The sequence below is a fragment of the Dendrobates tinctorius genome, unplaced genomic scaffold, assembly GCF_039654945.1.
Source record: "Dendrobates tinctorius isolate UK_male_01 unplaced genomic scaffold, ASM3965494v1 ptg000111l, whole genome shotgun sequence".
NCBI classification, from domain to species: domain Eukaryota; kingdom Metazoa; phylum Chordata; class Amphibia; order Anura; family Dendrobatidae; genus Dendrobates; species Dendrobates tinctorius.
Window position 1 is genome coordinate 16398806 of NW_027361779.1, and position 23349 is coordinate 16422154.

Consider the following 23349-nt stretch of genomic DNA (forward strand, 5'->3'; position numbering starts at 1 on the left):
GAGAACCACAGATCTTCTGTGGATGTAGCCATGAGCAAATCCAGTTGTCTCTCCATTAGATAATGTTGAGTGCAGGCCTTACTTTAGAACTATCATCAATTTTATGACTCCTTGTTCTTCTTTATGCTGAAGATTGACTGTATGTTTGGAGTAATTGGCCTACTGCAGAATGAATTTAAAGCCAGATGCCTCCTTAAGGCATTGAGGACACCAACAAATGGGCAAAGTTGGGGACTGTTGACATAGTGGTTGGCCAAGGAAACTTAGTGCAGCAAATGAAAGACACATCAGGTTTACTTCCCTCCGAGATACGAATATGTCCACCAGTGCTATCAGCTGAGAACTGGTACCAACAACAAATCTTAGTCTCTGAGTACTTGTACTGACCTGGAGAAACATATTGCCAGGTCAGTTTTACCATATAGCGAGCAAGGTAAATTAATTAAAAAAAAAAAAAATTATATAATTGTACATTTTTTGCAATTTCGATGCCCTTAGATTTTTTTTTCCTATTTCCAGTGCATGACATTAAAAAATGAATGGTGTCATTCAAAAGTACAAATCATCCCGCAAAATGCCCTCTTACAGCTATGTGGTTGATAAAATAAAAAAAAAAGGTATGTCTCCTAGAAGAAGGGGAGGAAATAATGAAAATACCGAAAATAGCCCGGTCATGAAGGGGTTAAGAACTACGTTTAGCGTAAAGAAGAACTTGAAATCCTGGAAGTGATGATATGGCCCTCAAAGAGCCATAATCTCAACCTCATCAATCTATCAGTGATTACATCAAGTGACAGAAAAAATTTGCAGAAGGCTACATTTACCGAATGGTTATTTCTCCAAGATGTTTGGGACAACCTTACTGCCAAGATCCTTCAATAACTGTTTGCAAGTGTACCAAGAGGAATTGATGCTTTGATGCTGTGCTGAAGACAAATGCTGATCACAATAAATATTCATCTAATTTAGATTTCTAGGTTGTTCATTCACTTTGCATTTTGTTAATTGATAAAAAAGAAACTATTACAAAGGGGTGGTTCAATACCAATTAGCTTTATTATTAAATTGCCAACACTTTTCCCTACCTTGCCATTTCCAAGTGGACATCTCAGGAGGCTGGAGCTGCACTCACTGCTCTGCAGCGTCCATCATCCCTCCTGAATCAGGACGTGATTAGTGGGCAGCACTGCAGTTACTTACCACAGCTACTGTCACCGCTGTCCACTGATGACAGTCTGCTCCGTAGAGGTGCTTGAGAAGTCAAGACATGTTCTGTCACTACCGCCGTTCAAGATACTACTTCTAACACCGCAATCTCTTTCCCTAAAATGCATCGTGATCAGGGGGCAGAGTTAGAAGTGACATCAGTGCCGCCCCCTGATGATGATTTGTTGATGGCAGTGGTAAAAGCAAGGCAAGTCACAGCAAGTCTATAACTTCCCTCAGACAAACAGTCATCAGGGGGCAGCATTGATGTCACTCACACTGCTTCTATCTCCACCCCCTATCAATTCATTTCAATGAAAGACTATGGTGTTAGTAGCAGTAACTGACTTCGATTGAAGATGTAGTGAATTCTTGATCACCTCTATTGAACCAGGATGTAAAAATGGGAAACAAAGTTATACTTTTTAAAATGTAACCTAATAAAGTTATTGTTTATAAAGAAATGGGATTTAACTGTTGTTTTTTTTTTTTTTACAAACAAAACAGTTAATAGCCCTCCATGTCTAAACTACTGAAACAGGGGTCTGTAATTTATAGTCATCTGAGCAGTGCACTCTAAGGTGTAAGTGGAAAATCCCAAACCCTGTAAACAGGTAGAATTGTTAGAGTATGTTCGCACAGGGCATATAAGCCAAGTATGTTCTGGATGGAAAATCTACTGTGTGCTACATTAGCAGTATTATAAATTAAATTTAGCAAGATCTCATTCACACGTTGTGGAGAAATTTAGCATTGCAATTACACTGCAGACTTATCAAGTGTGCACATGTTGCGGAATCTGCTGCGGATTTGCCTAAATCCGCAGGTCAAAAGACCTGCGGTTTTACCTGAGAATTAGCCTGCGGTTTTCCCCTGCGGTTTGACACCTGATCACGGAGCAGGTGCCAAACCGCTGCGGAATCCGCACAAAGAAGTGACAGCCTGCGGTTTTAAAACCCGCAGCAAATCTGCGCTGAAAATTCTGCACCGTGTGCACTGCGGTTTTCAGTTTTCATTGACTTAAATGGAACTGTACACCGCAGCAGAAACTAAACCGCTGCAGATCCGCAGTAGAATCCGCAACGTGTGTGCTGTGTACATCACCAGGTATCTTTGCATACTTTTTTGCAATTTTACTGCATATGTTAAGCTGTGGAAATTCCACAGCTGATATAGTCCGTGGGAATGTACAATTGTTTGACACTGGTCGTTCCCTCTAAATTTTTCTCATCATTTTCAATCCACGTGTTCAAAATGTTCTATAGCCTAGCTCTCGAAGCACTTGTCTTTGAGGTCTAAGGTTTAGGATTCATGGTGCGAGGCAGCTGCATGGGCTACCATCAGATACTGAAGCTTCACCTGCAAAGCTCCTGTGAAGTGTCAGCATAGAACACACTTTTAAGCTGCCACATTTCAATTATTTCATCCAGAACATTTTAGCTACATCACATTTATCTATAACCGGGTTACACAGAGGAGCTCAAAAATAATATCATTCCATGACCTTTACAGAACTTTGACACTCTCTACACTCCCTGACAGAAGTTATGTCGCTTATCCATGTTATGTAAATAAAAGCTTGTAACCTGACGTTAAATTCGTCCATTGGTTGTATAATTATTCTTTTGAAAGCTGAAACCCTCCAAAATGCAGTTTAGGTTAAGAAAATAAATTGGCATCAATGCAGAAATATTGATCATTTAATGGACACAGAATGGTCAGATTTTGGCAAGACAAAAGTTTTGTCACTTGATCATATAATGCACCCAATCCTAGTTTACATCCTCACCTGTGCTCAGTAAATGATCGGTTAATTAGTGGGTGTGTATAAAAAGAAACCCAGCACCCCAGACCTTCACTTGAGCTCTGACAACATGCCAAAAATCCACCCTGCGACCAAAGCCTGGATTATAAAGAGGCTGAAGACCAGATCCACTGCAGAGGTGGCTGGCACCTTTAAAGGGAATCTGTCACCCTTTTTTTGCCCTATTAGCTGCTGGCATAGACATCAGGGGCTTATCTACAGCATTCTGTAATGCTATAGATAAGCCCCCGACGTAACCTGAAAGATAAGAAAAAAGTTATATTATACTCACCGAGGTGGGTGGTCCGGTGGGTGTTGCGGTCCGGTCCGACGCCTCCCTTCTTCATGCGCTGACGTCCTCTTCTCCCGTCCTGAAATGGCTCCGGTGCAGGCGCATTGCTCTGCCCTGTTGAGGGCAGAACAGAATTATGCAGTGTGCAGGCGCCAGACCTCTCCCGGCGACTGCACACTGCAGGACTCTGCTCTGCCCTCAACAGGGCAGAGCAGCGCGCTTGCGCCGGAGCCATTACAGGATGGGAGAAGAGGACGTCATCTCATGAAGAAGGGAGGCGCCGGACGGGACGGCAACACCCATCGGACCGGACCGACCACCTCCATGAGTATAATAAAACGTGTATAACATCCCGGTCTCACACATGGGACTGCTGTCATGGAATACATCACATTACTAAACTATAGAGAGGAACCAGACAATGTTACACTTCAGTAACAACATGGTAACCTGTGGCTTTCTTCCGCCTCTCATCCTTTTTCTCCTTCTTGCCTACTGCATTTTCTAATAGCGAGGCTTGCTTAAGGTCTTCTTCTGTCACTAGAAATACAGGGCTTTGCTTCATCTCCTGGAAAAAGAAAAACAGGTACACTACAAATGACCATTACATTCTCAGGTTGTACTTTGCTCCTATATTCAGTGCTCAGATTGCTGGAGACCCATTTGTTACTCATAATACAATTACTCTATGTCACCCATATTTAGATGCAAGGATCCCTCCTACACATCGCACCATATTTAGGTCAAAAGGTGCTTTAAAGAGAAAAGTTGTCAACTTCTGGGAAAACACTGCAGCCAAATTCACTGGGCACCTGATGGGCTCTCTTGAAGAATCTTGCAGGGTAAGTGTATCTTTAACTTTTCCAATCCATAGAAGATGTATTCTAACATTCCCGTATTTCTAAATTCTATATTATAAACGCCTCCAATAGTGCCAGCCTCAGACTATGTTTTGAATGTAAAATTACCAAACTCTTCAGTGTGATGCTGCAAGAACCCTGGTAGTTATTTTTTTATTTCTAAGGTTAATTGTTTGGTAGGTCTGAGAAGCGTCATCATTCTTGTATTATAAAACACAAAAATATTTTTGTTTTTATACATTCTTAGAGGCATAACCTCGGAGCTGTAGGAGGGCTTATGTTTTGCAGGACGATTTGTAGTTTTCATTAGTACCTACAATTCTGTGGTATATGTGACTTATTCACATATATCACCACTGCCGGAGATATCACCTCAACCAACACCGGAACTGCTGCAACCCCCCAACCTACTGTCTCCTTCCCCACCATCCTGTAGCATGTAAGCCTGAAAGGGCAGGGTCCTCTCTCCACTCTGTATCAGTCTGTGATTGTTAGTTTGCTGTAAGTGATATCTGTAATTTGTATGTAACCCCTTCTGATGTACAGCACCATGGAATCAATGGTGCTATATAAATAAATAATAATTCTTTCACTGATAGAGCTCTATGAAGGCATATTTTTTGATGAACTGTAGAGTATATTGGTACCATTTTGGGGATCATGAGAGTTTTTGATGGCTCTTTATTGAAATTATAAAACTGCACTTCTGGCTTTGTATGTCTTTTTTTAGCATTTTCTGGGTGGAATATATAGCATGCTTATTTTATAATTTCAGCCGTTATGTACTTGGTGATACCAGATAACATAGCAGGAATCTTCAACTGATTGTGTGTGTGAGGGAAGAGATTTCCTTGCCTGTTAGTTTCATCACAGGAGCGAGTGTTTCTACCATCTCACCTGTGAGCACATCATAAATCAAGTCAGTGACGTATGAGCTCCAGCAGCCCCGTTATCTTTTACGTCATTTACTTCGATTGATGATGAGCTCAGGACACTGGTGACAAGGCAGAAGAACTAGCTCCTGTGATAAAACAGACAGGGAAATATGTTCCACCCATACAAAACAAACAACGGAGAGTGCGTGCTGTGTCACCAGTATATTCACTTATGCTTTCTCCCCTGGCCAGGAGCTGGATATGTGCGACCATGAACTGCAGCAGCCCCAGATGTTCAGGCACAGCATATAACACAGTACATAGCAGAAATATATTTACTTAATTATCTCAGCACAGGAACATTTTTTTTTTTTTTTTTTTTAAACATAACCAATTGTGGAACTTATTAATATTTCAAGATCAAACAATTAAAATGTACTTTGTTTGTGGAACAACCCCTTTATCAACAGTGCTAATTATCCTTTAGTGATTAAAAGATTGCAGATGTCCCTTGTGTGTTGCATTAATATACGTGTGGTGCCTGTATTAAAATTGTTTGCAGAATAGGCTAATTTTGATGTGGAGCGTAAATACTTTTATATACAAATATGATTTTTTTTCTTTACTCATGTCTAGGTAGAAAGAATAGAATGGGCCTACCACCTATAATGAATATTGCAAGCAAACTGCACCAAAACGCTGAGGTTGACAAACATATTGCTCAGCCTTTTTGCAAACTGCACTATATGATCTGGCATCTGCCTTGTTCTTTAATCCTTGTGAAATCTTTATCAACCAAAACAACAGTGGTAGATTACATCTAATTTAGCTACTGCAATAGCTAAGCCCCTATCACATAGAAAAGAAACGCTTTAATGCTGTGCAAGAGTATAACCAGTACATAGGGCTGTAACTTCAATACTAAAAACCCTAGACTACCCGAGTAAGTGACATTAACACCTCCACTTCCCTCGATGACCAGGGAAGTTTTAAATCAGTTAGAAATATTTGTTTCCATTTTTTGCTATATAAAGCTGGGTACGTTCTGTAGTCAGAGTATATACAGGAGCTGGGGAGCAAATAAGTGCAATAGGGTCTTGCCCAGAATAAAACAGAAACATGGATTTTTGTGAGTACTCACCGTAAAATCTTTTTCTCCGAGACGCTCATTGGGGGACACAGGTACAATATGTAAACAATATGTCTGGCAAAGGACCACCCTGACATTCACAACAACATGCACATTAATCAAATGAAACAAGAGCCAACAGGCTAACAGGGTGGGTGCTGTGACCCCCAATGAGCGTCTCGGAGAAAAGGATTTTACGGTGAGTACTCACAAAAATCCATGTTTCTCCTTCGTCTCATTGGGGGACACAGGTACTGTGGGACGTCCTAAAGCAGTCCCTGGGTGGGAGATTGACTCACCTATCCAAGCTCCATGCATCCCTTGTTTAAAGGTGCGCTACCGCTGCTTGGAGAATCCTTCTACCCAGGCTCGCATCCGCCGAAGCCTGAGTATGGACAATGTAATATTTAGTAAACGTGTACAGGCTGGACTAGGTTGCTGCTTTGCATACCTGCTCCGCCTAAGCCTGATGCCGAAGCGCCCAAGAGGCTCCCACTGCTTGAGTAAAATGCGCTTTGATCCCTGATGGAACCAGTGCCCCTCTGATGCGATAGGCCTCTTGAATAGTTAAACGGATCCCTCTGGCTATGGTCGATTTTTGAGGCAGCGAGTCCCTTCCTGCGCCCTTCAGGGAGCACGAACGGCGCATCCGTCTGGCGCAAGGGTGCCGTCCTTGACACGTACCTCCGGAGAGCTCTTACCAGGTCTAACGTGTGCAGAGCTTCTTCCACGCGATGCACTGATACCGGACAGGACGAGGGCAAGACAATATCCTCCTTGATGTGGAATGAGGACACCCCTTTGGAAGAAAAGGGGGGAGCTAACCTAAGCACCACCTTATCTTGCGGAAAGCGAGGAACGGTGCTCTGCACGACAGCGCCGCCAACTCCGACAATCGCCTAACTGAGGTGACGGCTACCAAAAACACCCCCTTCCACGAACGAAATGGTAAAGGAAAGACCTGTAGCGGCTCAAAGGGAGCTTCCTGCAGAACACTCAGGACCAGGATAAGATCCCTGGTGCCCAGTGGCGCCTTATAGGGAGGTACTAGACGAGAGACTCCCTGGATGAAAGCCTTTACCTGCATATTAGTAGCCATTCTACACTAGGATAGGAAGGACAATGCCGATATCCGACTCCTAAGAGAGCTCGGGCTAATCCTGAGTCTAGGCCCGACTGGAGAGAGGACAAGATGTCGGGAATAGAGAATGTCCGGGGCGAAAGACCATGCTCTCGACCCCAAGTAAAGAACAACTTTCAGGAGTAACGATAGACTCTAGCCGAGGTATGCTTCCTGGCGCTAACCATTGTATGGCCCACCTCGTGGTGAAAACCCCGCTTGAGCTAGAATCCAAGATTCAACGGCCATGCCGTGTAACACAGGGCCCCCGAGTTCGGGTGGCAGATCGGTCCTTGGGACAGCCGATCCGCACGCTGCGGCAATCGCCACTGGATGTCGGTGAGCCGCTGTATCAGATCTGCATAGCATGCCCGTCAGGGCCCATCTGGTGCCAGCAGCTCTACTGGTACCCTTTCCACCTTGATCTTTCTGATAACTCCTGGAAGCGATGGCAACGGAGGAAACAGGTATGTAAAGGCGAAACTGGTCCCCTGGTAGAACCAACGCCTCCACCCCGAACACTCGTGGGACCCGTGCCCGAGCAACGAACACGGGCACCTTGGCGTTCATTTTGGACGCCATCAGATCTACATCTGGTGTCCTCCATCGTTGCAAATATGCTGAACAACCTCGGGGTGCAGGGACCCCTCCCCAGCCACGACCTCCTGTCGGCTGAGGAAGTAGACTGCCCAATTCTCTACCCCTGGGATGTGGCCCGCCGAAAATACCGCTGGATGTTCTCGGCTCACTGCCGGACGTGTCCCGTCTCACGCATGGTTGTCCTGCTGCGCGTGCCCCCTTGATGATTTACGTAAGCCACTGCCGTGGCATTGACTGACTGGATCCGAATGGGTTGTTCGGCTAGGAAGTGCCGAAAATACTGCAGTGTCTGCCGGACTATACGCATCTCCAACAAGTTGACCTGGAGGCGTGCCTCCTGTCGCGACCATTGGCCCTGAGTCGTGTGGTGATGAAACACTGCTCCCCAGGCCCAGGAGGCTGGCATCTGTCGTGACCACTAGCCAGTGCTCTGGGGGAAAAGGTTTACCCTGAAGAAGCGAAGATCTGACCGTCCACCACTCCAGTGACTGTCTGATCTGAGAGGATAGCTGGCACCGCTGATTGAGGGCGAATGGATTCTTATCCCAATCTAACAAGAGAGCCTGCTGTAGCGGGTGAAGAAGGAAACTGGGCAAACGGAATTGCTTCCCTTGCTGCCACCATCTTCCCCAGCATCCTCATCCCGAAACGAATGGAGCGAGGAACTGGCTGCTGGAGCTTCCGGACTCCCTGCTGGAGCGGTACGGCTCTGTCTTGAGGGAGACTCACCAACCCTCGGGAGGTATCGAAGATCATTCCTAGGAAGAAAATCCTGTGGGTTGGGACAAGGGATGACCTTTCCCTGTTGACCAACCATCCTAAGCGGAATAGCGTATTTAGCGTAATGCTGACATTCTCCTTGCATGCTCAAAAAGAGGGACCCTTCACCAAAAGGTCGTCTAAGTATGCAAGACGACCATGCCCCGAGAGTGTAAGACGGCCCTCACGCCTACCCTTAGTTTTGTGAACCCTCAGGGGTGGTGGCTAGCCCGAAGGGCAGCGCCGCAAACTAAAAATGTTGGCCATTGATGGCGCCCCGAAGAACCTTTTGATGCAGAGGAGAAAAAGAAAAAATGCAGGTAGGCATCCTAAAAACAGACTTAGGCTATGTATTCTCTCTGCACCATGCCCGATATAACCGAACGAAGCTATTCCATCCTGAAATGTGTGATCCTGATGAACTTGTTCAGGAGCCTCAGGTCCAAAATCGTCCTGACTGTCCCGTCCTTTTCGGGGACTGCGAAGAGACTGGAATAAAACTTCTGAGCCCTCTCGAGCTCTGGTATGGAATAATGACCTGTTGTCCTGGAGTGACCTGACGGCCGCCCGCAACGTCTCTGCCCTGGACTGTACCTTGGGAAGTCGGGCAGACAAAAAACCGTCTTGGGGGTTCTTGATAAACTAAGTCGTACCCATAGACACCAGTTTCGTCCCCCATGAGTCGTGTGCTAACTCGACCCAGAATGACGAAATAAGAGCAGGCGCCGGCCTGCCCTGTTGATGTCGCCCATAATGCTCCCCGAGTCATTTGGGTGGGGGTTCTTGGCACCTCTCGACCTGGCGGGCGCGGACCCTCCACTGGATTGGGTCTACATGAGACATGTCGCGCCCTGTTCTGGCTGGGGCGACTTGGACCGGCCGAACTGGCTGCCGCCGTCCCCCCGGAGTTGCGAAAGACCCGAAACTATGTCGGAAACTAGGAAAAAAGGTTTCCTGATCTTCTGCTGTGGAAGGAAGCTGCACTTTCCTCCTGCCGCGTCAGAAATGCGCTGATCCAAATTTTTCCCCAAACAGGCCCTTGATAGGGTACGGAAGTCAGAGACCTCTTGGAAATAGAATCCTCTCGCCAAGCCCTTAACAAAAAAGGGCTCTTCTAATGGCTATCGCGCTAGCGGCTGCAGATGCTGTACAATTGGCCGCATCCAAGGAGGCATTGATCAAGTAGTCTCCGGCCATAGGAATCTGATTTGTGACCTCTAACACCTCCGCAGGCAGGTCTCTATCTCGCAAAGCCTTATTCACTTGACTCAGACCATTACATCATGGCCTTGGCTCTCCCTGTTGCGCAAAGGAGGGGGCGAGCGCTGAAGCTGACGCTTCAAAAACACTAATCGGGCCAAGCTCTCAATGAGCCTATCAGAGGGATTCTTAATGGACTTCGAGGCGAGACGAGATACTGGTGGATCCACCACTGGTGATTCCGTCGATCTCTTTTTTTTTTCTTACAGAGTTCAGGGGCAAATGGATATCTTGCCTCCATAGTCTCCTGACCCGAGAAGCGCCTATCTGGGCGTTCTCTGTGGCGCTGCCCAATGCCTTCAAACTCTGGGTGAGTGCCAAAGACTCTGTGCGGACGCCTGGCCTGTCTAAAGGCTACTTTATGACTCAAGGCCAGGGTAACTTCATTCTCCACCCCCAAGGTTTGCTTGCAGCTCCAATGAGGCTGTCTATTGCTACTGACAGCCCAGGATATCCACGTCCGGCGGAGCGTCTGAGTCCCAATCCACACTCTGCCTGCTCCCGAACATAGGTGACAGAGAGCGTGATGCTGAACTCCCAGATGCCGAGGCACCGGGCAACCCGGAAAGATCTCGTGTAGGTGCGTTCCTTTGGCATCTGTCTGGCATGAGAGCGGCCCCTGCAGGCCGAGGGTTCTCGTGAGATGGAGGACCCTTCTCCGGGCGTAAAGAGAGTCGATCGCCTTTGTAAGCGACGCCATAGTGATAGCCTTCTGGAGGATTTGGCTTTCTGGACTCAGCTACCGGAGGGGGGCTCCTGGGCACGTTTGGGCTTAGATCTCCCATTTTGGTCCCGGCCCTGGCTCAGGCTGCTTAGCAGCCGCCAAGCTTCTCTACAGGAGATGAATGCAGCGTAAAAAAAAAAAAAAAAAAAAATTGTGTGCGCTTTACCCTCCCTGGCCATATTGCATGAGCAAGGCGTTTTTTTCTCCTTCTCTTCCTTTTTTTTTTTTTTTTCCTTTTTTCCCAGAGAGGGAATGGGGTGGGGGGGGGCAGGAGGGCACCCCCTGCGTGTCTAGCGTGCACCTGCAGCTCAGCTGCGCCTTACCCGCTCCTGCGTCCTCCACGCCACCGCTCCTGCGCACCTCTCTGGGGCAGGCCGACCACCTTACCTCCCGCGGCCTATCCCACCCCGAAGCCTCAAGTAATTCGGCGCCTGCCCGGCTTTAAGGGGCGGGCCGCCGGAAGTGACATCCCGACAGAGGCGGGACTTCCACCGCGGCCAAGCTCCAGCCAAAGCCACGGACTCAATTTTACAGCATCCGCCCGCGGGATGCGGCCGAGGACGCCGCAGCGGTGCAGCCGTAAACGCCGCAGCAGCGAGACTGCCGGAGGCGCCAGGCTCCGCAGCAGGAGTGGTCGGAGGCGGCGGCGGAGGTGGTGGCGACGGGCGCCAGCTTACCTGCAGGAGGAAGCACCGGGAAGGATTTGCTGCACGCTCACATCACACCGCTGCTGTGTCCGCATCTCTTTGCCCAGGAGCCCCACACACACGGCCGGTGATTTGCGATCTCTGACGACTCCACCAGGTATACCGGGGAGGAGAGGTGTGTTGGGGGATCCAGGACGGTGCAGGCACCCTAACTCCGTCCAGCTTCAGCCGAGGAGAGGGACCGTCCGCCGCCTTGCAGCACCTCCGTCTAGCGTTGATGGAGCAGTGGGGGCCGCACAGACTAGTCTTGTGCCTCTGTGCAAGCCCATGGTTTCAATACCTAGGGGTGGACAGGGCTAAGTCTGGCATCGTGTCCCACGTCGCGGGAGAGGATACGTGGAGGCGACACTCTCACGTGCTCGCCCGTTGATGGTTTGGGGAAATCGGACCCTTTCAATAGGATCCATTGCCCATGTCTCATCTTCTTAGAAAAAATAAAGAAAAGGAAAAAACAAACTAAAATAAAAAATTCTGGGAACCTGCCCAGATTTGTCCCACGGTGCGGGAAAGGATACGTGGAGACAATTCTCGACACGTGCTCGCCCGTTGATGGTTTGGGGAAATCGGACCCTTTCAATAGGATCCGTTGCCCCTGTCTAATCTTCATGGAACAAAAAAGTCTGGAGAAAAAAGACCAGACATGTGCCTCCAAAGACACTAAGCAGAAAACTGGTTTCCGCCCGCAATCAGGGCAAGGGTGTATGCAGCGGGGGAGCAGCTAACCTTGTGTTGTATTGCCTAGTGTCAGCCTCCAGATAGCAGTAGCATACACCCACAGTACCTGTGTCCCCCAATGAGACGAAGGAGAAATTAAATATGTTGTCCTAGCTTGATGGAGCTGTGATCAACACAACAATGAAAAAGTATAAAAACTCCAGCTGCTGCAGATCCACAGGTCATCCAACCAATACAATGGATTTTGGAGAGGAAAAGTGGATATTTCTGCACTGCTGATGAGCAGATCAAAGATCCAAAGCCAGGAATTAGTATAATTTAGAAGTACACCGAGCTTCTTCAGGATTAAACCACAAGGTGTGGTTATATCCTGAAGAAATTATGTGTACTTTGAAACGTGTAGATTAAAAAACGCAAATTATACTAAATTCCTGGCTTTGGCTCTTCAACCTACTAATCACATGGAAAAATCCACGTTTCCTCTCCTAAATCCACTGTAGATAGATTGTCAATATAGAACAATAAGGCTCCCGAAGTCATTGTCAGAAACCTCCTTTGATGTTAATAATAAACCAAAAGCACAGCATTAATAAATGGCGTCATAGAAAATGCATAACGCAATGTTAGTACATTTTCCAATGAACTTTGTGTAAAGTGAAAGTGAAGTGAAATGCTTATATGTCATGGTCATGTAATGATCACATTGGTGAACAGCTCGGTAAAATTACTGTAGTTATCAGAGTATAGCATGATCAGAAGAAATCTGCTCTAGTCCAAAGACTGCAAGAAAAAACGGTGAAAACAGCGGGAAAGTAAGAAGTAAATGGTCTAAAAAATAAATAAATAAATAAAAAAACATCATATTACTTCCCATGCTGAATACATTTGCTGTAAGTGGAATGTGCACTTAGGTAAAAAGTTCAAAAAGGCAACATACATACATACAGTTGTCGCCAAAAGTATTGACACCCCTGCAATTCTGTCAGATAATACTCAGTTTCTTCCTGAAAATGATTTCAAACACAAATTCTTTGGTATTATTATCTTCGTTCAATTTGTCTTAAGTGAAAAAACACAAAAGAGAATGAAGCAAAACATTGATCATTTCACACAAAACTCCAAAAATGGGCCATACAAAAGTATTGGCACCCTCAGCCTAATACTTGGTTGCACAACCTTTAGCCAAAATAACTGCGACCAACCGCTTCCAGTAACCATCAATGAGTTTCTTACAATGCTCTGCTCGAATTTTAGACCATTCTTCTTTGGCAAACTGCTCCAGGTCCCTGATATTTGAAGGGTGCCTTCTCCAAACTGCCATTTTTAGATCTCTCCACAGGTGTTCTATGGGATTCAGGTCTGGACTCATTGCAGGCCACCTTAGACGTCTCCAGTGCTTTCTCTCAAACCATTTTCTAGTGCTTTTTGAAGTGTGTTTTGGGTCATTGTCCTGCTGGAACACCCATGACCTCTGAGGGAGACCCAGCTTTCTCACACTGGGCCCTACATTATGCTGCAAAATTTGTTGGTAGACTTCAGACTTCATAATGCCATGCACACGGCCAAGCAGTCCAGTGCCAGAGGCAGAGGCAGCAAAGCAACCCCAAAACATCAGGGAACCTCCGCCATGTTTGACTGTAGGGACTGTGTTCTTTTCTTTGAATGCCTCTTTTTTCTCCTGTAAACTCTATGTTGGTGCCTTTGCCCAAAAAGCTCTACTTTTGTCTCATCTGACCAGAGAACATTCTTTCAAAACGTTTTAGGCTTTTTCAGGTAAGTTTTGGCAAACTCCAGCCTGGCTTTTTTATGTCTCGGGGTAAGAAGTGGGGTCTTCCTGGGTCTCCTAACATACAGTCCCTTTTCATTCAGACGCCGACGGATAGTACGGGTTGACATTGTTGTACCCTAGGACTGCAGGGCAGCTTGAACTTGTTTGGATGCTAGTCGAGGTTCTTTATCCAACATTCGCACAATCTTGCGTTGAAATCTCTTGTCAATTTTTCTTTTCCGTCCACATCTAGGGAGGTTAGCCACAGTGCCATGGGCTTTAAACTTCTTGATGACACTGCGCACGGTAGACACAGGAACATTCAGGTCTTTGGAGATGGACTTGTAGCTTTGAGATTGCCCATGCTTCCTCACAATTTGGTTTCTCAAGTCCTCAGACAGTTCTTTGGTCTTCTTTCTTTTCTCCATGCTCAATGTGGTACACACAAGGACACAGGACAGAGGTTGAGTCAACTTTAATCCATGTCAACTGGCTGCAAGTGTGATTTAGTTATTGCCAACACCTGTTAGGTGCCACAGATAAGTTACAGGTGCTGTTAATTACACAAATTAGAGAAGCATCACATGATTTTTCGAACAGTGCCAATACTTTTGTCCACCCTCTTTTTTATGTTTGGTGTGGAATTATATCCAATTTGGCTTTAGGACAATTCTTTTTCTGTGTTTTCATTTAAGACAAATTAAATGAAGATAATAATACCAAAGAATTCGTGTTTGCAATCATTTTCAGGAAGAAACTGAGTATTATCTGACAAAATTGCAGGGGTGTCAATACTTGGCCACAACTGTATGTATGTATGTATGTATGTATGTATGTATATATATATATACACTCACTGGCCACTTTATTAGGTACACCTGTCCAACTGTGTGTTAAGACTTAATTTCTAATCAGCCAATCACATGGCGGCAACTCAGTGCATTTAGGCATGTAGACATGGTCAAGACAATCTCCTGCAGTTCAAACCGAGCATCAGTATGGGGAAGAAAGGTGATTTGAGTGCCTTTGAACGTGGCAAGATTGTTGTTGCCAGAAGGGCTGGTCTGAGTATTTCAGAAACTGCTGATCTACTGGGATTTTCACGCACAACCATCTCTAGGGTTTACAGAGAATGGTCCGAAAAAGAAAAAAAATCCAGTGAGCAGCAGTTCTGTGGCCGGAAATGCCTTGTTGATGCCAGAGGTCAGAGGAGAATGGGCAGACTGGTTCGAGCTGATAGAAAGGCAACAGTGACTCAAATTGCCACCCGTTACAACCAAGGTAGGCAGAAGAGCATCTCTGAACGCACAGTGCGTCGAACTTTGAGGCAGATGGGCTACAGCAGCAGAAGACCACACTGGGTACCACTCCTCTCAGCTAAGAACAGGCATCTGATGGCTACTTTCAGCAGGATAATGCGCCATGTCATAAAGCTCGAATCATCTCAGATTGGTTTCTTGAACATGACAATGAGTTCACTGTACTCAAATGGCCTCCTCAGTCACCAGATCTCAATCCAATAGAGCATCTTTGGGATGTGGTGGAACGGGAGATTCGCATCAGGGATGTGCAGCCGACAAATCTGCGCCAACTGTGTGATGCCATCATGTCAATATGGTCCAAAATCTCTGAGGAATGCTTCCAGCACCTTGTTGAATCTCTGCCACGAAGAATTGAGGCAGTTCTGAAGGCAAAAGGGGGTCCAACCCGTTACTAGCATGGTGTACCTAATAAAGTGGCCAGTGAGTGTATATATATATATATATATATATATATATATATATATATATATATATATATATATATATATACACACACACACACACACACACACACACACACACACACATACACGTCAGTTACCGCAATCATTCATACCTTCTCAGCTTTGTGCTGCATGAGGTTACCGAAAATATTGGAGCATTCATTGATAAACTTCTCACTGACGACAATGCTGTCTCCAAAGATTCGAGCGGGGGACTTTTTATTTAGTGTCCTCATGACTTGCTGAAGTAAGATTGAAGTATCTTCCACAGAAAAACAGCTCGGCAACAAAGGCTAGAAACAAGAATCAGACAATAAAGCAGCTTACAAGTGATGAATAAGAAATCCTTCTAAGGGTATGTGCACACATTGCATTTTTGTCACTTTTTTATATGCATTTCTGCCGCAAAAATAATGAAGGATTTCCTAGTGACAGTAGAGTGATTGAGAAACCTGAACTCTCATGCACATGATGCTTACTTTTTTCCTTGAAGTAGATATAAATCTGCAGCATGTCAATTTTTTATTTTTTGCAGCAGCAGATTTCACCAGGCAAAAATGAGGCAAAAGCATTTTTCCGGCCAACACATCAGGATTTGCAGCAGAATTTTTGTGTGCACTTACCCTAAGGAAGGCTAGCTACAAGCAGAGCGTTTTAGAAAAAGCATTGTGTTTTTTTGGTATTTTGAAAGACATGTAATTTTTATTCCATAAAACGCTACAGTCAAATGTTAGCTCAAAGCTAATAGTGGCATATAAAAAGCACCAGGCTTCTTTTGGGGAGTTTCCTGCCCTTCTGGTGCCATGGCGTTTCTTGTTTTTTAGCAGCATGCTCTAGGCATTGCATTTAGGGGTTTTCTATATTTGATTTCAGCCTTACTTTAAAAAAAGTAAAGAATAAAGTATAAACTAACCAACATAACTTGGCAGGCATGCATTAAGAGTATATTTTTTAAGAAGGGAATCTATGCCTGATGTCCAGTCGATGGATGTAGTGACGAGCGAGTATACTCGTTCGGGGTTTCCCCGAGTATGCTCGGGTGTCCACCGAGTATTTAGGTGTGCTTGGAGATTTAGTTTGTGTCGATGCAGCTGCATGATTTGTGGCTGCTGGACAGGCTGAATACGTGTGAGGAATGCCTGTTTGTTAGGGAAACTCCACATGTATTCAGGCTGACTAGCAGCCGCAAATCACGCAGCTGCGTCGACAGAAACTAAATCTCCAAGCACGCCAAAATACACCCAAGCATGCTCGGAAAAAAAACCCGAGCAACGAGTATGTTCACTCATCACTAGATGGATGTTTTTATCAAAAGCATCCATCACAGCCATTCAGTAAAAAGTTACATGCATACAGATATTTATTTCTAACATGACAGCCAATGAGCAACAAATTGCCAATGTATGTGCGATGGATGACATCTGTCGAGCACTCTCATATTCAATGGATGCCGTAACGTCTAACGTCCTGGGATTAGTTGAGTTCAGAGACAAGTTAAGAAAGGACATATGTCTAGCACTTTATTTTAAAAGCCCCTTCCCTACATACCTCAATATCCAGCCATGATCCTGAGCTAATGGCTTCTTCAGCAGAAGCTTCCACCTGATCCAATATACTCTGACCAGCACATACGGACTTCAGATAAATTAATGAGGCAGACTTGTATCTTTTTCTGATGTATCCAACCGGGTCTGGGATCCCAAGTCTCGATAAGGAATCATATTCTGAATAAACATATCAGTAGATGAATAACAAAAAGTGAAGCCGTGCATTGATACAAATTGTAACTAAGGGACAGTTTTTGGATAAAATAAATAACTTATTCCTTAATATATCTATATTGGTCAGACAAAGTTTTTAATCTTTAAAATCTGTAATTATTAAAAAGTTTAGTTTGGTCTAGAATGACAAGCCTGCAGTCAGTGCGACTGCAGACTTGTGAATCCTTCCGGTGCATGCACTCTGCAATGCGAGGATTTGGTGTTGTCTGCGCCGGGAGAGGAGGCCAATTATGCAATATGCATACTCCCAATTATTGTTCAGTAAGCGCGGCCTCATTTGTCACACATTTATATTGAGCGAGGTTGCGCCCATCAGACAGGCTCTGGCCGGGAGTATGCATATCGGATACGTGATTGCCTGGAACGGAGCAGACAGAATCCCTGCAGCGCACAGTGCATGTGCTGAGAGGATTTACAAGTCTGCAGTCACTTATCATTCTAGACCGGACAACCCCTTTAAAGGGAACCGGTCACCTGTTTTGGCCGCTATAAGTTGAGGCCACTGCCTTTCAGGGCTTATCTACAGCATTCTATAGTCCCTGGTCTGACCTGAAAGATAAGAAAAATAACTTTTATTATACTCAGCCAGGGGTGGTCCGGTCCGATGGGTGTCACAGGTCCGGTGCCTCCCATCTTCTTGCGATGCTGCCTGCCTGTTGCTTCCTTGCTCCTGGCATCGCGTTTCTGTGCAGGCGTACTTATCTGCACTACTGAGGGCAGTGCGCAGGTGCAAGGTCTCGACGCTTGCGCACTGCAGTACTTTGTCCTGACCTCAACATGGCAGAAAAGTACATCTGCGCAGGAGCGTGATGCCGGGGAGCGATGAAGAAAGCAGGAGGATGGCGTCGCAAGAAGATGGGAGGCGCCAGACCCGGACCTGCGACACCCATCGGACCGGACCGCCCCCCTGGTGAGTATAATAAAACTTATTTTTCTTCTCTTGCAGGTCGGATCGGGGGCTTATATACAGCATTATAGAATGTTATAGCGGCCAAAACAGGTGACAGGTTCCCTTTAATAAATTATGCAGCACAGAATTTTGGGTCTATTTATTGAACATAAAAACAGTTTCTCTACGGATCTGTACAAGAGCCTTGATGTGACTCTCACAGGAATGCAAAGAGAAACTGATTTTTGGTACATGCATAGGACCTAGCATGGCTTTGGGACATGGGACAATGGAAGGACTGGAAATTAGCAGATTATTCACTAACAAAGAGACTGTAAAGCCCCCTTTACACATAGCGAGATCGCTAGCGATCTCGCTAAAGCGTCACCGATTTTGTGACAACAGCGATATCGCTAGCGATCTTGCAACATGTGACATGTACCTGCGACCCGGCTCCCCGCCGGATATCACTGATCGCGCAAGATCGTCCTGGTCCATTTCTCATCGTCGGCTTCCTACAGGCACCGACAAGCGACGCATCGATGCGGGAGGAAGACGTCACCCTCGCTGCGTGTGACAGGTAAGTGACGACCACCGACCGCTGCTGCATCGCTGTGAGATCTGCCTGTTTGGCAGCTCACTAGAGACCATTTAGCGATGCACCAGCGATCCTGACCGGGTCGTATCGTTGTCGGGATCGCTGGTGCATCGCTAAATGTAACGGGACCTTTAGGCTGTGTGCCCACCTTGCATTTTTTTAAGCGTTTTTGCCGCTTCTTTCCGCAGCGGAAATGCTTAAAAAACGCTATCAAAACGCACCCCCATGCAATCCTATGGGATTCCGCAGTTGTTGTGCCCATGCTGCGGATTTTACCGCTGTGGAATCGCATAGTGGTAACATCCGCAGCATGATCATTATTTCTGCGGAATTGCGGCGATTCCGCTGCCATAGGATTGCATTGAACACTCACTTTACGCATGTGGCTATGCCCACCATGCGTAAAGTGAGCACTTCATGTACGGATGGTGCCCAGGGTCTGGAGGAGAGGAGACTCTCCTCCATGCCCTGGGTACCATATACCTGTAAAAAATAGAATTAAAATAAAAAAAATTGGGATATACTCACCTTCTGATGGCCCCCGGAGCTATCCCGCCTCTCAGCCACGCTGCCAGCATCTTACGTTCCCAGGGATGCATTGCGTGAATCACCCCAGATGGTGTCAGGCTCGAGTGACCGTTACGTCATGAGGTGATTCTCGCAATGCATCCCTGGGAACAGAGCTTGTCGGCAGCGTGTCAATCACTTTTCCAAGCGATGCTTGGCAGGGACTTGCGGAAATGATGTGGACATTTCTGCAACGTGGGCACATAGCCTTAGAACCATTACTGCACTACTATATACGCCATTTATAGCACTATCGGTGGAGACAAACATTTCTTTGGAGTGTTTATTTAACACCTATGTATTCCGTCGCACAGTGTTTATTTGAATAGTTTACTTGCTTCATAAATGCAAAGATAAGCAAGCAACTTTCCAAATAGTCTTCATTACACATTTTCTCTGCAGCGTTTCTGTAGAGGCCGTTATCTAGCCGAGTGATCTGCAAAAAAGACACACGTTTGGAGCTCCGACAGCTCGATTTCCTGCCTTCCTTCTGTGATATCATTGGTAGGGCTTGTGGATTTGGCCGTATTTTCGTTCTGATAAAACATCAGATTGCACTCGGACCAATGTTATTCTATGGGGCCATGATGCATGCCTGAGTCTGATCTGATATTCGGATCGCACTCGGTCATGCAAGTCATGAGTCGGTGGAAACTATCAGACTGCACTCGGATGAAATCTGAATGCTGCCAAATTTCCACAGACTGACAGAATGGAGAAGATGGAGACATTTTTTCTCTTCAGCGTGCGATTAGCATAATTGACCAGATTCTCGCAGATTAGAGAAAACACAGTCGCCTACACTTAGAGATAACAGGATGGAGGTGGGTTTACACAGATCTGCAGTGGAAAGAGGCAACTTTAGGCAACATAGAAAACAAGCTATAGACAAGGAGGAAAGCAAATGGCGAGGCCTTAATGAATACAGTGCCTCTTCAGAGTGGTCGAAGTGTCGGAAATGCTACTCCAGTCAGGGAGAAGATTAGTATTATTTCTATATAAATGCTGATACATTTGATGAATCTGACAGGCGTGCGTGGCCACGTCCCAGCAACCTTCATTTTGCCACAGCTGATTCACACTAGCGTGAAAACACCCAAAGTTGCAAAATTTGGGGGCAAATTTGATTTTAATGACTTTTCAAAGCTTTTACGCCAGTTCTCAGGCATAAAAGCTTTGCTTAATAAAGTTTTAAGGGTCCAGTTGGCTAAAGGTAAACACTAACAAATGTAAAAAATATTTTTTATGTCAAAGGTGACCATAACCACTTGTCACCAGATTTTTACCTCTTAATCTGAGAGCAGAGACTCCAATTCCAGTTATATGACACTTCCTGGTCTGCTTGGTGTAGTTTCGATAAAAAGAAAACAAAAACAAAAAAAACACTTTTTTATCAGCAGGAGATTATCTCTAAAGGACTAGTACACAACAGGCCCTCCATGTTCAAGAGCTCTACCCTGTCCCCAGCACAGACTGGCAGCTTTCTGTCTATGCGCAGTGCACACAGAAAGCTGCTGTCAGTGGTGTGGGTGGGGTTATACAGATCTCAGCATTTATAGACTGCTAGATCTGCAGCAGAGCAAACAGTAACTGCAGCAAGCAGCCTAATAAGTGACACATCGCTGGAATGGGTGTCTCTACCCCTACAGAATACTGCTCACAGCCTAGTGACAGATTCACTTTAAGGAAAATGATTAAGATGTGTGGAATTACATTTCTAAGCGTCCTTTCTTAGTGTACTTGTAGTCACACGAAGCCTGTGGTCTGGTAATTACACATGCCACACTGTGATGATGGGTACCGAGAAGCTGGTGTGAAAACAGTCCCTCTTTGGTGTGCATTATAGTTGATAAATGTCCTGTTACTGTGAACTCCCACCTCTTTCTATTTTAGTGAACACAAATGAGCCGTAGCGCTAAATGTTGTGTTCTCCAGAACATAAAGCAGTGGGCTCGCGGGTCTGGAGGCAGAAAGTGAAAAGCCAGCTTTTTGGTGCCATTCTCTAAATCACCTTCATGTGGCTGAAAACAAGATTCACAAAGGCCTCCTTGTTTCGTGACCGCAGAAGAGACGTGCCTTACCTAGGTAACCGTTTTGCTTGAAAAAGGCGTCTATCCAATTGCTCTGTGTCCTGGCGTAGATGTCGGGAATAAACACAGCCTTGTCCTGTCTTCCGCCGACCACTGTGCCCTTTAAACGTCCGCGGTTTACAAGTTCCTCCAACAGCGCTGGAAAAAGGGATTACAGCAAGCATTTCTTTATCTCTAAAGGGCAAGCCTTAATAGTCAGCAATGCATACATCTGTCCTGGAGCGGCATCCCATACACTACAGCTGCAGATCATATGTATAGGGCAATATCTGTACAGAGATGGACCCCCATTCCGCTATTAGACAATGGGGCTAATTTATTCTACCAGAAATAGGTATATATTACTGAGGAAGGATAGGACTACACATAGTAAATAGAGGAGACTTCAAGTTTTGGAGTAAAGTCAGCCTAAGATGCGCTAGATAAAGACTGGGCGTTTCATATGCCAGTCTGAAAGAAGATGTGCCACTTACTCAAAAATGGAGTTAAATACCTTGCAAACTCCCTGAGCTTTCCAGATTCCACAGCTCTTTTCTGTTTGTGCTGCATCACTCCATTGCAGAGATATTCACATTTCCGGTACAGCGCAGTATGTGAAATCTCGCTTAGCAGTCCAACTGTGTGTTTTTTCCCGCAGTCTTTTCTGGGGCGTGTGCAATTTCACTCTTCCCTTTCAGACACTGCCAATCCCCGCTCAGACGCTGATTTAGCAGTCTATTTGAAAAAGGGGTGAAAGCACACACTCCACGGGAGGACTGAAGAAACACTCAGTTGGACTGCAAGACAGAGATGTCTGATGGTCTCCTCCAGAAGAGATAAATGTAAATCTCTGCAATGGAATGACGCAGCACAAAATGGAAAACAACAGCATAATCAAGGGAGCTCGGGGATTTTTACAATGTATTTAACATTTCTGTTGAGCAAGTGAGAGACCCTCTTGAAGACTGGAATATGAAACACCAATCTAAATTCTTCCCAGGTCATTTGTTTAACCCCTTCACGACCTTTGACGTATTTTTACATCATAGGTCGCGTCACCTGCCTTTGATGCAGGCTTACATGCCGAGCCCACATCTTTCCCTGAACATGATGATTGATTTAATCAGCCATCATGTGCCTTTAACCCTACAACATATTATAAAATTATATAGTTATATATGTGCGTTTGTGGAATTTAAAGTAACTGCTATGGTGTAGATGAACTGAAATGAAAGAAGTCCTTTCCTACTAATTCAGTGGTATATGTATCCCTGAAGTGTTTTTGAAGAATACAAATGTACCATAAAATATGAAGCAACATTTTAATTTTTCTTCTTTTTCTTTATTCTACAGATCACATTAGGCACTTTAGGTGGAGAAGGCATCTCATCTAATATGAAACATATATAATATCAATATTATAAAATACAAAAAAAGGCTATTCTGAAATTATGGTTTAGTTGTTTTTTTTTTTAACAGAATCTGCCATACAATGGGTTATCTTGCGGTCATATAGTACATATGAAGGATGAAAAGTGAATTATACTCTTGTTGATTCCATAGGAGAGGAGGGGGAGGTCATAATTTCATTGACCAGATACATTATATAGGGTGAAGAAAGAGGACATGATCTGAGAGGACCATGACTAACTTGATACCCTGAGTCCATGGACATACCTAGAAATAGGGATTCATTAGTGTGGGTTTGACTGAAGACAACATAAATGACCAAAAATCTCCATTCTCCATGTAATGTCTATGAAATATAGAAGCATATGTGCTTAAAAGGGTATTCCCATCGCCAAGATTCTATCCCAATAAGTAGTTGGTGTAATAATAATAAATATTAATATTAGCAAATCCTTCCAATTAGAAATGCAGTATAGCTTTTCTGATTCGCT

General features: G+C 45.2%; 1 protein-coding gene across 2 annotated transcripts in view; it reads right to left on the reverse strand.

Annotated features, from left to right (window-relative positions):
• Nucleotides 1-23349, reverse strand: part of UFL1 (UFM1 specific ligase 1) — a 101978-nt gene that overhangs the window by 53713 nt on the left and 24916 nt on the right. For both annotated transcript variants that reach the window (XM_073589538.1, XM_073589537.1), the window contains exons 8-11: nt 21461-21607; nt 17093-17268; nt 15658-15837; nt 3753-3870 (exon numbers count right to left, since the gene is read on the reverse strand). In XM_073589538.1, the coding sequence (XP_073445639.1) occupies nt 3753-3870; nt 15658-15837; nt 17093-17268; nt 21461-21607 (621 nt within the window). The remainder of the gene's footprint in view (nt 1-3752; nt 3871-15657; nt 15838-17092; nt 17269-21460; nt 21608-23349) is intronic.